This window comes from Herpailurus yagouaroundi, unplaced genomic scaffold (assembly GCF_014898765.1).
Source record: "Herpailurus yagouaroundi ecotype Mexico unplaced genomic scaffold, PumYag 162, whole genome shotgun sequence".
Taxonomy (NCBI): domain Eukaryota; kingdom Metazoa; phylum Chordata; class Mammalia; order Carnivora; family Felidae; genus Herpailurus; species Herpailurus yagouaroundi.
Window position 1 is genome coordinate 58916871 of NW_024412403.1, and position 14500 is coordinate 58931370.

Sequence of the window (14500 nt, forward strand, 5' to 3'; positions counted from 1 at the left end):
TTATTTACAAGAATGTCCAGGGGGTAAAGGGGAAGATAGGAAGGCAGGGGTAAAGGGGGGGACATGAAGGCACTGAGAGCAGCGATACGTCCTGTCTTTCGGTCAAAGTCTCTGCAGTCTGCAGCCTCCCTGAAAACATCCCTGTCAGCACCACCTGACCTCGCCCCTCCAGGTCACACCCCTGAAACTAAGTGTGGAGATGGGGATGGGGGTGGGAATAAAGGTCTGGGGAGCACTGGGCTAGGAAATAAGTAACTCCATCCTCTGGCCTTTACAAGAAACATCATTAGCTTTGTAGTGATGAATTCGGATGACAGTCGTCATGGCAACTGTTTGCAGTGGTGGTGTAGAGGGGAGCCTGGACATCCGGGGGACAGTAGCCCTTGTTTAACCACATGCACATCTCTGTTCCCCCGGTTACATTCTAGTCTCCTCAATGGCAGAGGTGATGCCTTATATCTTAGCATCATCCATATTACTCCCAAGTCCTTGCAGAGGGACAGATCGGTATATACAAGGTAGATCAGTACACCATGATGTCATGGTACGTGATGGCAATATACATGATGACAACCTGGCCAGTATCCTCTCCCTGTAAAGAGTAACCACCTCAGGAACACAGCTCAGCCTTCTTGTTTGCCTTCAGGCTTGCTGGCTGATGCCTTTATTGTGTTAGTAAAATTAGAGTCACAGAATATTTCACCAGTTGTTCATATGGTTATATGTAAACACATATATTTATTCATTTTTACTCTTCATTCATCAACCTTATGCTGTAGTCCTCAGCCTAATGCATGTTTTCTTGAGTCTGGAAGGCCTATTTTATCTCCAGCTGGAAAACCAATATCTGGCATCATATCCGGCAGGGAAGTCATCATATACTAGGACCCTTCCCTGAACCCCAGTCTGTCTTCTGTAAATGGAGGCAGCTGGGCAGATATCACAGGCGTGGTTGCTGGCTGAGATAGGAGATTCTTTGCCATTGGATTCAGATTGTTTCCGCCTTGCTCTCTCTGGTTTTTGGCTGAGGCACGGGCAAGTTCTTCTGCTCTTAGCAAAAAAGCCCTCCAGCCAGCTGGGTGGGAGGCTTCTCTGCCTGACCTCCAGCCTCGCCCAGATGGGGGTAGAAAAGGAACCCTCCCTCCTCTACACCCCCCCCCCCCAGGAAATGAAGGTTTTCCTGAAATAGGGGTGACAATTTACAATTGAGCAGAAAAATGGATATGAAAGACACTAAGCTCACATTTGTTAAATGACTTTGTGCTCTTGAAAAGAAATGTATAAAAAGCACATTATGAGTCGCTCTGCATGATTTCCTTTGTTTGGATTTTAGAAGCAGCTTGACTGACGCAGAGATCCTGAAGGAGAGAATCTTTGGATCCTGAGAAGTCTTTTAACGAAGGTGATACACAAAATTTTAGAGAACAATTTCAACATTGTTCTGTTGAAGGTTATACTTAGCTCTGAACCACATTACTTTCCTGTCTACGTTTCATTTCCTGGGGTCTTGCCAAGTGATAAACAGACCCAGGCGTGCAGCAGGTTTGGGGTTTTTCTGCACAAACAGGGTAGCTGGAGTTTGCTTCAAGGCATCAATTGACTTCTGTGATCGTGGAGATGCTGGCGTGAGGCCTTCAGGAGACGATGGAGAAAAAATGGACATATTGTGCTGTCTGTTCCATCATCCAGATACATTTTGTCAGGGGTAAGGCTTCCACTTGTCCTTTCTTGTCAGATCGGCTGCTTTCGGGGTGAGTGGGGCCTCTGTTCATTTAAAATGCGTGCGACTGCGGCTGACATTGATCACTGAAGGCAGATCGTTGCTAAGGTTTTCAGTTACATATTTAAGTGGCAGCTTTCGCAGAGATGTTAAGAGTCCAGAAATGATTACTAACAAACACTAAAAACGAGAAGGGAATGAGTAGTTTGTGTCACTGCTCGTGAGACATTTTCACCCATTTCCTTCTGAAGAGGACCTCTGGAGTAACTGGGAAATTGTGCTTCTTGGAAATGAAATGCTCTCCAAATGGTAGTGAGAACAACTCCAGAATACTAAAAAAAATCACAAAGCCATCAGTGCTCTGAGATCCTCGCTCATCTTTCTCTCTCTCTCAAGGATCCTGTTTCTTTTGTATGGAACAAGCATTACTCCTGCAAATAGCTAACGTCTTTGGGAGTTGAACATATGTTGAATTTTAATGCAGCATGTGTAGGTAAGGACCCAGAAGACAGAGGAGGGTCCTTATGACAGTGGGAACCCGTGTCTTCAAGGCCTATTTAAAAAAAAAAAAAAAAAAAAAACACGAGGAAAGATTTGTTCTGCATTCCATAACATGGGAGTATTATAGTGAGCTTGAGTGTCTTAAGAATTAACTGTGCTTTACAGATATCGCAACGAAGATCCTAAGAAGAATTTCTAAATCAAAGGAGACTTTGGAATACAGTGCTGTGGATAGGATCAGAATCGTATTATCAGGCAAAAGAGAGCTTACAGGGAACGACATTAAACTGTACTAACCTCTGTCCTACCCAAACTTTTGAATCCATAAAAGTGTAATAATTCCCATTTGTCAAGTACCTTAGAGAGCCTTGTTTCTTCTCCGTTGCTTGTCATCTTTTTATCTTTTTCCTTTGTGAGCTTCAGTGGGACTTGTCATAATAGTATATCATTCCTGTAACAGTGTTCCATTAACGCGAAAACGGAGGCCTCCACTATTGAAGGCATGTCAAAGGCTCAATGCTTAACATATTTTAAGTGCCTTATACCATGTGGTCAGAGAGCTGATGGGAGAGAATCTTCTTCTTTTATGTCTAGTATTTCAAAGTGTTGATTATTGATGATCCTGACCATAGTTTATCTTTAGTGGACACCCTGAGGTATTTTCTCTCTTTCTCCCCTCAGGAGCCCCAACTGCAGGAAAATAAAGGTCCTTTTGATCTTCATATATTGAATGTCAAATTTCTTAGTCTTCTCAACCAATTTGGGAGGCAGTTTGGAGGTTATGAAGGTTACAGAAAGAGCACAGACTCTAGGCAACCAAATTCAGGGTCTTTTACTGTGAGGTGTGACTTTAAGCAAAGCACTTACTCATCTTGTGCCTCAGTTTCGTCTTTGGTAGAGGGTTAACAACATCATTCTTTGGTATGTGAGAAGGATTAAATAGTCTATTTAAAAGCCTCTTGAGAACATACATTTTTATTTTTATTTTTATTTTTTTATTTTTATTTTATTTTATTTTTTAAATGTTTATTTATTTTTGAGACAGAGAGAGACAGAGCATGAACGGGGGAGGGTCAGAGAGAGAGGGAGACACAGAATCGGAAACAGGCTCCAGGCTCTGAGCTGTCAGCAGAGAGCCCGACGCGGGGCTCGAACTCACGGACCGTGAGATCATGACCTGAGCCAAAGTCGGACGCTTAACCGACTGAGCCACCCAGGCACCCCTGGAGAACATACATTTTTAAAACAGCTACACACGTATCAGTTATGTTTTCAGTTTCAGAAAATATTATTTGTGTGTTATATGCAGCTGTTGATTCATCAAACCAACCAAAACCAAAACAAAACAAAACCAGCCCATTAGAGTCATTGCAAAGATAGCTGTCATAATGTTTGCTGGTGGGCTTCAGGTTCTAAATAGGCTTAATTTTATTCGCAGGTAGAGAACTTAAATTATTCTTTGGACAGACCAACAGACAAAGAGATCAATATTCCCCTAGCGTCTTTAATCAAATGCCTCCTCATTTGCATTGAGTCTCTGCTTTACTGTCAGGGTCACGCACAAGCTCTCTCCTCTACTTAAGGCAACCAGAAAAAAAAATTCCTCAGTTGCTCACCTCACCGAAGTGACCAAGCTTTTTAAATAAGAGTCATTCCACATGAATCACGCAAACTGATGGCTCATGTTCCCTTTTCAGGAGTATGGGGAAAAGCATCCAATGAAGAAGACATCTATGCTTTCCCTGGCTCTGATGTCAACTTGACCTGCCAAACATGGAAGAAAGACTTGTTGGTACAGATGCAATGGTCCAAGGTCACTGACAAGTTGGACCTGATTGCTCTTTATCATCCCCAATATGGCTTGCACTGTGCCAATGACAGTCCCTGTGAATCACTGGTGACTTTCACAAAAACTCCCAGAAATGTGTCAAAATGGACCCTGCACTTAAAGAACGTGTCCTCTTCATTCACCGGGAAGTATGAGTGTAGCTTTACTCTGTTTCCAGAGGGTGTTCGGACTAAAATCTACAACCTGCTCATTCAGACAAATGGTAAGCATAACTGGGAGGGAAAGAATCCCATGCTTTCACTCAGCTCTCATTCATTCAACAGGTGTGTATTCTGAGCCAACCACATGCTAAACGTGGTGCTAAGTTCACAGAAGTTGAGCAGAAAGAGGTATTGCTTGGAAAGGAAGACAGGAATTAACCAAATAATTCCACAAACAAAAGTAAAATTGCAACAGTGATAAGTGGTAAGGACTACAATGGTCTTGTGAAAGAGCACGTAATAACGGCAGGGAAACTGACCCTCAGAAAACAACACCTGAGCTCTGAAGTCTGAGGAAGGAATGGACATTAACACCATTTAGGATGTGGAGGTTTTTGAGTGATCCCTTACAGCTTGTGTAAGGGACTTTATAGTGTTTAAAGAAATGGGAAAATGCCAGCAGGACTGTAGTGCAGAGGTTAAGAGATGAGGTGGGAGATATGGCAAGGACCAGATGGTGTCAGATCTTGTCAGCAATGTTTCAAAGGTTTGATTTTTATCTAAGAGCCATAGGAAGACATTGAAGTATGCACAACAAAAGGATGGCATGACATTTATAGCCTGGCTATACTTGGGTCATAAAAGATTTTGCTGGGGGCGCCTGGGTGGCGCAGTCGGTTAAGCGTCCGACTTCAGCCAGGTCACGATCTCGCGGTCCGGGAGTTCGAGCCCCGCGCCGGGCTCTGGGCTGATGGCTCGGAGCCTGGAGCCTGTTTCCGATTCTGCGTCTCCCTCTCTCTCTGCCCCTCCCCCGTTCATGCTCTGTCTCTCTCTGTCCCAAAAAATAAATAAATGTTGAAAAAAAAAAAAAAGAAAAAAAATTAAAAAAAAAAAAAAGATTTTGCTGGCTTCAGTATGAGAATGGGGTGAAGGTTGGCCAGAAGGAAAAGGTGGGAGTGAACTAGGAGACCGTCCTCGTGGCCCAGAGGAGACAGAGTGATAGTTTGGGTAGATATAGAAACAACAAATTGTGTGCTTTGGGCATAAAAGTGAGGGCAGTATGAGTGAGGGAGAGAGAAAAATTCAGGGTGACATCTGGGGGGGAGGTTGCCACTCACTGAAGGGAAAGGGAGCAGAGGAGGTTTGTGGGGGGAAACTATGCAAGGTGCTTTGGATATATGATATATTTAGTATAGGGCAGGTAAAGGCACAAAGGCGGCGGCTGCACATGTAGCATTCACACATACTTGCTTTAGGGGGCTGCGTTTGGAGGCAGGAATCCTAAGCTTAAGTTCTAGCTCCTTTCTGGCCAGAAATAAATTTCACCTGGGGAGTCATGTCCATTCTCTGAACCCATCTGGAAAATGATGATAATATTGCCTACCCCTAAATTAGTTGGTCCTATAGTAAATGGTTTCCATTTATACTAATGGAAAAGAATGAAAATGAAAGCCAACAAATGGAACATGCGCTGGAAATGAAGTGTTTTTAACTCAGGGGCAAAGTGGCCTGATAATATAAGAAAAAAGCAACAAAAATTAACTCCTGAAGGCTGTGCTAAAAGAGGCATGGAACTGCCCAGGACGGGCAGCAGGGAGGGATTTATTACCCCCATCACTTCCTCTTCTTCCTTATCAGGAGATAAGGTGGTATTAGAACAGTCCACCTGTGGACGTGGAGCTCCTCTGCCACTACTTTACAATGCCCTGTTCCCAGTGCTGTTGTCCAGGAAAAAAGAAATACTTGAGTTCAACTGGGGACGGGGTGGGGTGGAGTTGAATGAAGAGAAACAAGGAGACCTGTGTAGAACAGTGTCTACCTGCCCATACCTTGAAGTCAGGTAGCCTGGATTTGAATGTTGGCTCTGTCATTTATTAGAAGTATCATCTTTGTCAAGTTATTCAAGTCTCTAAGCTTTTGTTCTATTGTAGAAGAAACATGAATGGTTATAGTACCTCCTTCACAGGTACCATTATTTTGATGATTAAATGGGGTCATCGTAAAGCACTTAGCATACTTCCTGCCAGACTGGAAGAGTTTGGTAAAGGGTAGTTTTCATCATTAAGAAGAGTAATAATGATAATGAGTGAACTCTATTTATCAGTTCTTATTTATAATGGGTCCTACTCCCTCTCTTCTTGCATTTGTCTAATTTGGAACCCAGCCGAACATTGAACATACATTAGCCCAAGTACACATTGACCTTGGCTTTAGATTAAGATTTTGTACCTTTTGCCTAAATCTGTGAACTGTACTATTGCATCTCTGTGGGTCTAATGTCTACTCCATTGAGAATTGGCTTGATTCTCAATGGATTGATGTACCCTATAGGAAGTAAGTCATATGGGGACATGTCCTCATCATGAGGACAGCACTGGAGAAGAGGTAGTATGTTATCCAGAAAGGAGAGTGGTGTTGCCTTTAAGGAAAGTGTATTCCTTGAAATAAAGGGCAATTCAAAGAAACTAAGTTTGCAGCTACTAAAAACTGAAACTCTCAGGAGAGGCAGAAGCCATGTCTACATGCTTTGTGGTTGGAAGTATCCCAGATGATAACTTTGCTGTTGGTCAGCTGGACCAGATGAAAAAGAAAAATGGCCTCCATGTTAGAGAAATAGTTCTGCTACTGTGTATTGAGTACAAAGCGGGCAACATACAAAAGAGCAAAACAGAACAGGAAAAACCATCCTTCATTACAGAGTGACCAAAAATGTAAGCCTGGTAGAGCGCAAAGGGGCAGACACTTAACTCAGATGAAGCCGTTGCCTTTCGAAAGCCCTGTCAAGTCCCCACCCAATGACACACCTTTTCCCCCTTTATTCCTTTGATCTTCACTCACTTCTTCTCCCATTTGTGCCATTTCCCTCGTACATCCTTATGAGATGTTTGCAAGCTAGTTGGGTAAGCAAAGCAACGCGACGTGAAAACACTTACGAAGCTTGTGAACAAAGGTGAATTGAAGTGGTGTGTAAGAATCTAAATATGAAACTCTGAGGGACCACAGGCAGTTGGGACCTCTTGTTTCCTTTCCGTTGTGCTCTGAGCCGTTCTGAGCCCTGTCTGTTCACAAAACAGTATATGCCTAAATTCTGTCCCTATGTTCCCGGGGCGGGGGTGGGGGGTGGGGGTTGCTGAGAAGGGATTCTGTTCTCTTGTCAAAAGATTTTGTTCCTTGGTGTGAGTTAGTGCTCCGAGGCTGTGGACAAGGATAGAAATGTAATAAACCGTTCAGCATTTGCTTATTTTTCACTTTCACTTGCAAGGGTTTTCTTCAAGGTGAGCTTTCAAGTTACTCCAAGAAATGCAGTTTTCTGAGTTAAGCCCTGGGTTGTAGTAATCCAGGTTTCCTAGTTTGAATGCAGCTGGACCCACAGTGCCTGAGATTGTATGAGCTTGATGTGTTTTAAAATGTGAAGTTGCTGGGCTCTGTTATCAAAGTGCAACATGATTTTAATTTTCCAGATCACTACAAAAGCCTTAGAGGGCTGTTGATGTTGTGACTGAAAACATCAGTCTACTTCAGGAGAAGAAGTAGTGGTAATAGAAGGAGGAGGAGGAGTGGGAAAAGAAATACATAGAATCTAATAAGAGAAATATTCTATTCTGTTGTCAGTAAAAGAATATAATATATGATAATATAATCTTAATACTCTAACTACCTTGTCCATAATTTGTTCTCTGATTTTTTTTTCCAGTTTTACTGAACTATAATTGACATAAGACATTGTATTGGTTGCAGGTGTATGACATGATTTAAAAAAATTTTTTAACGTTTATTTATTACTGAGAGACAGAGAGAGACAGAGCATGAGCATGGGAGGGACAGACAGAGGGGGAGACACAGAATCTGAAGCAGGCTCCAGGTTCTGAGCTGTCAGCACAGAGCCTGACGCAGGGCTTGAAGCCATGAACTGCGAGATCAGGACCTGAACGGAAGTCAGACACTCAACCGACTGAGCCACCCAGGTGCCCCGGCATGATGATTTGATATATAGATAGATAGATCTATGTAGCTATCTATATAGTGTATAGTGAAATGATCATCACAATAAGTGTAGTTAATATCTATCACCTCATTGGGGCGCCTGGGTGGCGCAGTCGGTTAAGCGTCCGACTTCAGCCAGGTCACTATCTCGCGGTCCGTGAGTTCGAGCCCCGCGTCGGGCTCTGGGCTGATGGCTCAGAGCCTGGAGCCTGTTTCCCATTCTGTGTCTCCCTCTCTTTCTGCCCCTCCCCCGTTCGTGCTCTGTCTCTCTCTATCCCAAAAATAAATAAACGTTGAAAAAAAAATTTAAAAAAAAAATATCACCTCACACAGTCGAATGTATTTTTCCCGTGATGAGAACTTTTAAGATTTACTCTCTTACCAAGTTTCAAACATATGGTACATTATTATTAACTGTAGTCACCATGCTGTACATTATACCCCCAGAATTTATTTATCTTATAACTGGAAGTTTGTACCTTTTGACCACCTTCACCTATTTCGCCCCCACTCCCTGCCTTTAGCAACCACCAATCTGTCCTCTGTATCTATAAGTTCATTTTGTTCTGTTTTTGAAGATTCCACATATAAATGAAATTATACTGTACTTGTCTTTCTTTGTCCGCATAGTATAATGCCCTCAACGTCCATCCATGTTGTCACAGATGGCAGGATTTCCTTCTTTTTTTTTTTTTTTTTAACGCATGAATGATATTTCCTTGTACGTTAGAATATTTTCTTAATCCATTCAACCATCAGGACCCACTTGGGCTGTTTCTATGTGTTAGCTATTGAAAATAGTGCTGCAATGAACATGAAGATGTGTATATCTTTTTAAGATAATGATTTTATTTCCTTTAGAAATATACCCAGAAGTGGAAATGCTGGATCGTAGGGTAGTTCTATTTTTAGTGTTCTGAGGAGCTTCCATACTGTTTTCCAGAGTGGCTGCAAAAATTTTACATTTCCACCAACAATGTACAAGTGCTCCCTTTTCTGCATATCCTTTCTAATATTTGTTATCTTTTTGGTAATAGCCATTTTAACAGGTGTGAGATGGTATCTTATTGTGGTTTTTACTGGCATTTCCCTGATGCTTGGGGATGCCCAACATGAAAAAATGATGTTGGGCATTTTTTCCTTGCCTTTGGGACACTTGGATATCTTATTTGGAAAAATGTCTATTCAATTTCTCTGGCCATTTTTAAATTGGATTATTTGTTTAGTTGTTGTTGAGTTGTGTGAGTTTTTTTTTTTATATTTTAGATATTAATCCCTTATCAGATAACGTGATTTATAAATATTTTCTCCCATTCCATACATTGCCTTTTCATTTTATTGATATTTTTCTTTTCTGTTAAGAAGCTTTTTAGGTTGATGCAGTCCCATTGTTTATTTTTGCTTTTTTTGCCTTTGCTTTTGGTGTCCAATCTAAAAAATCATTGCCAAGGCCAAAAAAACCATTGCCCCTATGTCTTCTTCTAGGAGTGTTATGGTTTGGGGTCTTATGTTCAAGTAATTAGTCCATTTGATTTGATCTTTATGTATGGTTTAAGACAGGTGTGCAGTTTCTTTCTTCTATCTGCAGCTATCCAGCTTTCCCAATATTATTTATTAAGGAGACTGTCCTTTCCCCATTGTGTGTTCTTGGATCTTTTCATAATAATATTATTATAAGTTAATTGATAATATATGTGAGTTTAATTTTAGGGTCTCTGTTTCATTGATCTATGTGTCCGTCTTAAAGTTTCTTTGAAATTTGCTTATTTATTCTGAGAGAGAAAGCACAAGTAGGGGAGGGGCAGGGAGAGAGGGAGAGAGAATCCCAAGCAGGCTCCATGCTGTGAGCACAAAGCTGGACTGGAGGGCTTAAACTCACAAAACTCTGAGATCTTGACCTGTGCCGAAACTAAGAGTCGGACGCTTAACCGACTGAGCCACCCAGGTGCCCCTGTGTGTGTTTTTATAGCATAGTTTGTTCTTGAACTTGAATGCTGACTCTTCTTAAATTCTTGTATTCAATCTTTATCCAACAAATATTGTGTGTACTTGAGGTGCTAGGCACCAGGAATACAATACAGACATGACTGTCATCAGGAATCATGAAGTTCAATGGGAAGAGACAAAAAATAGCCAAATAAGCCAAAAAATGTCAAATTGCAACAGTGAGAAGTGTTCTTGCAGTAAGAAAGTAGTGTTTTGAGAGGATATAATAGGAAAATCAAGAAGGGTTTCCTGGGGAAGTGATGCTTGAGCCATAGTTAACCAGGTCAATGTGGGGAACACACCTTACAGAAAATGGGATGTATAAAGACTCTGGTAGTAAGGAGATAGCGCAATTGTGGGAGATTTTAAAAGGTATTATGTCTTGAGCATAGGGATTGAAAGGGAAGCAGTTGAAGATGAGGCTAGAGAGGTTGAGAGGTCCAGTCAGGTTTTATCTTTATCCTAAGAGCTGTGGAAACTAACTGACAGATGGTGGTTTTGATTTTCTTTTTTTAATTGTGGCAAACGTATAGAGAATTTATTGAAAAAAGATACAGAGGATAATGTAGATCAGTTAGAAGACAGGGCAGAAATCTAAGTGAGAGATGCTAGTAATTGAGTAGAGTGGCAGTGAGGTACATGGGGAGGAATGTTCAAATTAGAAGTATATTTAGGAGGGGCGCCTGGATGGCTCAGTCAGTTAAGTGTCCAATTCTTGCTCGATATCTGCTCAGTTCAGATATTGTTGAGCCCCGTTCATGAGGTTGAGCCCAGTGTGGGACTCTGTGCTGATAGTGTGGAGCCTGCTTGGGACTCTCTCTCTCCCTCCCTCTCTGTCCCTGCCCCCCTTGCTCTCTCTCTCTCTCAAAATAAGTAAACATTTTTTTAAAAAACACATTTAAAAAAAAAAAAAAAGAAGTAAGTTTAGGATATTCACCCCACAGGATTTGGTGTTGGATGGTACATGTGGAATGAGGAATAAAAAGCAGTGTCAGGAGATGCTTCTTGTTTCAAGTATGTGGAACAGAAAAAACGGGGGAATTACTCACTGTGTTAGGAAAAACTAGAAGACGATCAGATTGTGCAGAGATTGCTTTGAGTTTGATGTTGTGCATGTTGAGTTAGACATGAAGCTGACACATTCAGGAAATCTCGAGGAAATAGATGATAGATAGATAGATAGATAGATAGAATTCCTGTTCTAGAAGAGAGGTTTAAGTTGAAGATACAAATTGGTGAGGCATATGAGTGTGTGCTAACTGAAGTTTGGGGAATGAAAGAAATCATTTAGGCAGAGAAATTCGAGGGAGAAAAGCAATGCGGCCCTTCAGCAGAGTCCACAGCGAGAGATGGAGAAAGATACATCTTTTTTTTTTTTTTTTTTAATTTTTTTTTTCCAACGTTTATTTATTTTTGGGACAGAGCGAGACAGAGCATGAACGGGGGAGGGGCAGAGAGAGAGGGAGACACAGAATCAGAAACAGGCTCCAGGCTGTCAGCACAGAGCCCGACGCGGGGCTCGAACCCACGGACCGTGAGATCATGACCTGAGCCGAAGTCAGCCGCTTAACCGACTGAGCCACCCAGGTGCCCCTGGATGAAGTCTTCTTATAGAGAAATTTCCACTCATGAATCAGCTGTTTATTGGATGTACAGATTGTATCAGAAATGCAGGATACTTGATTCTTTCCTTTTATTTATCAGATTTAAAAATGAGTTGGTTCACTAGCATTCTTACAAGGTGACCAAGAAGTATTCTGTGTTAAGTATTACAAATTCATATGAATTTAAACATATTGATGAATTCCAGCCCATTATTATCCTTATTTTTGTTACGAGAGTCCCATATATAAAATCTATTTAATCCTTTGTGATGTAAGTTGCAAATATTTTCTGAGTTTGTCAACTATCTTTCCTTGCTTGTGATATTGTTTCCAAATCAGCTTAATTCTTACTTTTATGGAAAAAGTTTCCCCATTCTCATATTACATACAAATTCACTCATGTTACTTCTAACACTTGCATGGATTTTTACTATCATTTAAATTTGTGGGGCGCCTGGGTGGCGCAGTCGGTTAAGCGTCCGACTTCAGCCAGGTCACGATCTCGCGGTCCGTGAGTTCGAGCCCCGCGTCGGGCTCTGGGCTGATGGCTCAGAGCCTGGAGCCTGTTTCCGATTCTGTGTCTCCCTCTCTCTCTGCCCCTCCCCCATTCATGCTCTGTCTCTCTCTGTCCCAAAAATAAATAAACGTTGAAAAAAAAATTTAAATTTGTGATGCTAGGTTTCTAGTATTAAAAAAATGTGCCCAAGTTTATACTTTTATATATCTCTAATGCTTTTTTCCTATTTATTCTTTTTTTCCTTTCTGCAGTTTAGAAATTTTCTATTGACCTATATTGCATTTCACAAATCTTATTTTTCGTGATGTCCAGTAAGTTTTCAACCCAATCAAATTAGTTCTTAATTTCTGATACTATATTTTAGTTATTGTTTTGAGTAGATTTTTAATTCTTTGATGAGATTGCCCATCTTTTCATTTACTTTCTTCATCTTTTTCTTTATTCTTGAATATATTAAAAAGAGTTATTTTAATATTCTTGTTGGATAACTTCAATGTCAGGGTCATTCTTGTGTCTGTTTCTATATTTCTCTCTTGTTTTCTCTCTTTTTGCAACTTCCTCCAATATTATCTCTTCCTTTTGTTATTATTGTCGAAGATAAACCCAACAGAACAGTGCAACAATTAATGGTTTAAAAAATTTCATGTTCTGGGGCTCCTAGGTGGCTTGGTCAGGTGAGTGTCTGACTTTGGTTTGGGTCACCATCTCGTGGTTCGTGAGTTCGAGCCCCAGGTCGGGCTTTGTGCTGACAGCTCAGAGCCTGGAGCCTGTCTTCGGATTCTGTGTCTCCGTCTCTCTCTGCCCCTCCGCTGCTCACGCTCTCTCTTTCTCTCTCTCTCTCTCTTTCTCTCCCCCCCCCCCCCCCCCACACACACATACTTACCATTTCCTATGGTCTTCATTCCAACATGGAGTGAAGTTACTGTTTGGTATCATTTCCTGTCAGCCTAAAGAACTTACTTTAGAATTTTACATAAGACAATCTACTTGCAAGGAATCTTGTGTTTTTTTGTTTGTTTGTTTTTTTCCATTTTAATTTCGAAGGATAATTTCACTGAATGTAGCGTTCTTAGTGGGCTGTTTTTTCTTTCAGCATTCTGAATATGTCTTCTGATCTCCTTTGTTTCTGGTGAGAAGTGAGCCATTAATTGTTTTATTGGTCTCTGCATGCGATAGCTTTGTTTTGTTTTGTTTTGTTTTTCTTAGTGATTTCAGTTGCGGCTTGCATAATTTCCTCTTTGTTTCTGGCTTCCAGCGGTTTGAGTATAATATGCCTAGGTGGGTGTCTCTTTGAGTTTACCTTTTTCGAGTTTTAAAGTTCCTGAAAGTGTAGATAATTTGGAGGAAAGTTTTTAAGTCAAATATGAAGTTTTTGGCCATTATTTCTTCAAATATTTGTCCTGTCCCACTCTCTTTCATCTCTGTCTATGACTCACGCGGCATACATATTGGACACTTTGTACTGTCCTCTATGGCTCTGAAGCTCGTTCTCCTTCAATCCTCCTTCTCTCTGCTCTTCAGATTAGATCACTGATATTAATCAATATTCAAATACACTGATTTTTTTTATGTTTATTTTTATTTATACTGAGAGATAGAGAGCAAGTGAGGGAGGGGAAGAGAGAGGGAGACAGAATCCCAAGCAGGCTCCATGCTGTCAGCGCAGAACCAGATGTGGGGCTCAAACCCATGAACTGCGAGATCATGACCTGAACCGAGGTCAGGAGTTGGACACTTAACCAACTGAGCCACCCAGGTGCCTCTCAAATATACGGATTCTTTCTTCTGCCATCTCAAATTGGCTGTTGAGAATCCCAAGTAAAATTTTCATCATTTTTGTTATTGACATTTCAACTCTAGAATAATTATTTGGTTCATTTGGTAGTTTTCTATTTCTCCACTAAGATTCCCTATTTATTGACTCATTTTCATCATATTTTGTTTTAATCCTATGAGCATACTTATAAGAGCTGCTTTAATGTCTGTTAAATCCAATGTACTACCTATTCAGAATCAGTTTCAACCAGCTGTTTTTTCCTGAATAGAGATCACACTTTTCTTTTTTCTTCATGTGTCTTCTTTTTTGTTGAAAACTATACATTAAAGTAATAATAATAATAATGGGAGAACTCCATATCTGGTGAAGTTTTTTAAGTTTTTTTTTTTTTAATTTTGGTAACTATCCATATTTAAATTATA

At 40.8% G+C, this 14500-nt stretch overlaps 1 protein-coding gene across 8 annotated transcripts in view; it reads left to right on the forward strand.

Annotated features, from left to right (window-relative positions):
* Positions 1-1212: 1212 nt before the first annotated feature.
* CD96 (CD96 molecule) overlaps positions 1213-14500 on the forward strand; it is a 94061-nt gene continuing 80773 nt past the window's right edge. For 2 of the 8 annotated variants that reach the window (XM_040484449.1, XM_040484450.1), the window contains exons 1-3: positions 1222-1402; positions 1568-1705; positions 3919-4272. In XM_040484449.1, the coding sequence (XP_040340383.1) occupies positions 1645-1705; positions 3919-4272 (415 nt within the window). In that variant the 5' untranslated portion in view covers positions 1222-1402; positions 1568-1644. Of the gene's footprint in view, positions 1403-1429; positions 1706-3918; positions 4273-14500 lie in introns of those variants that run through there. The other 6 variants (XM_040484452.1, XM_040484448.1, XM_040484447.1 and 3 more) reach the window with 6 other exon arrangements.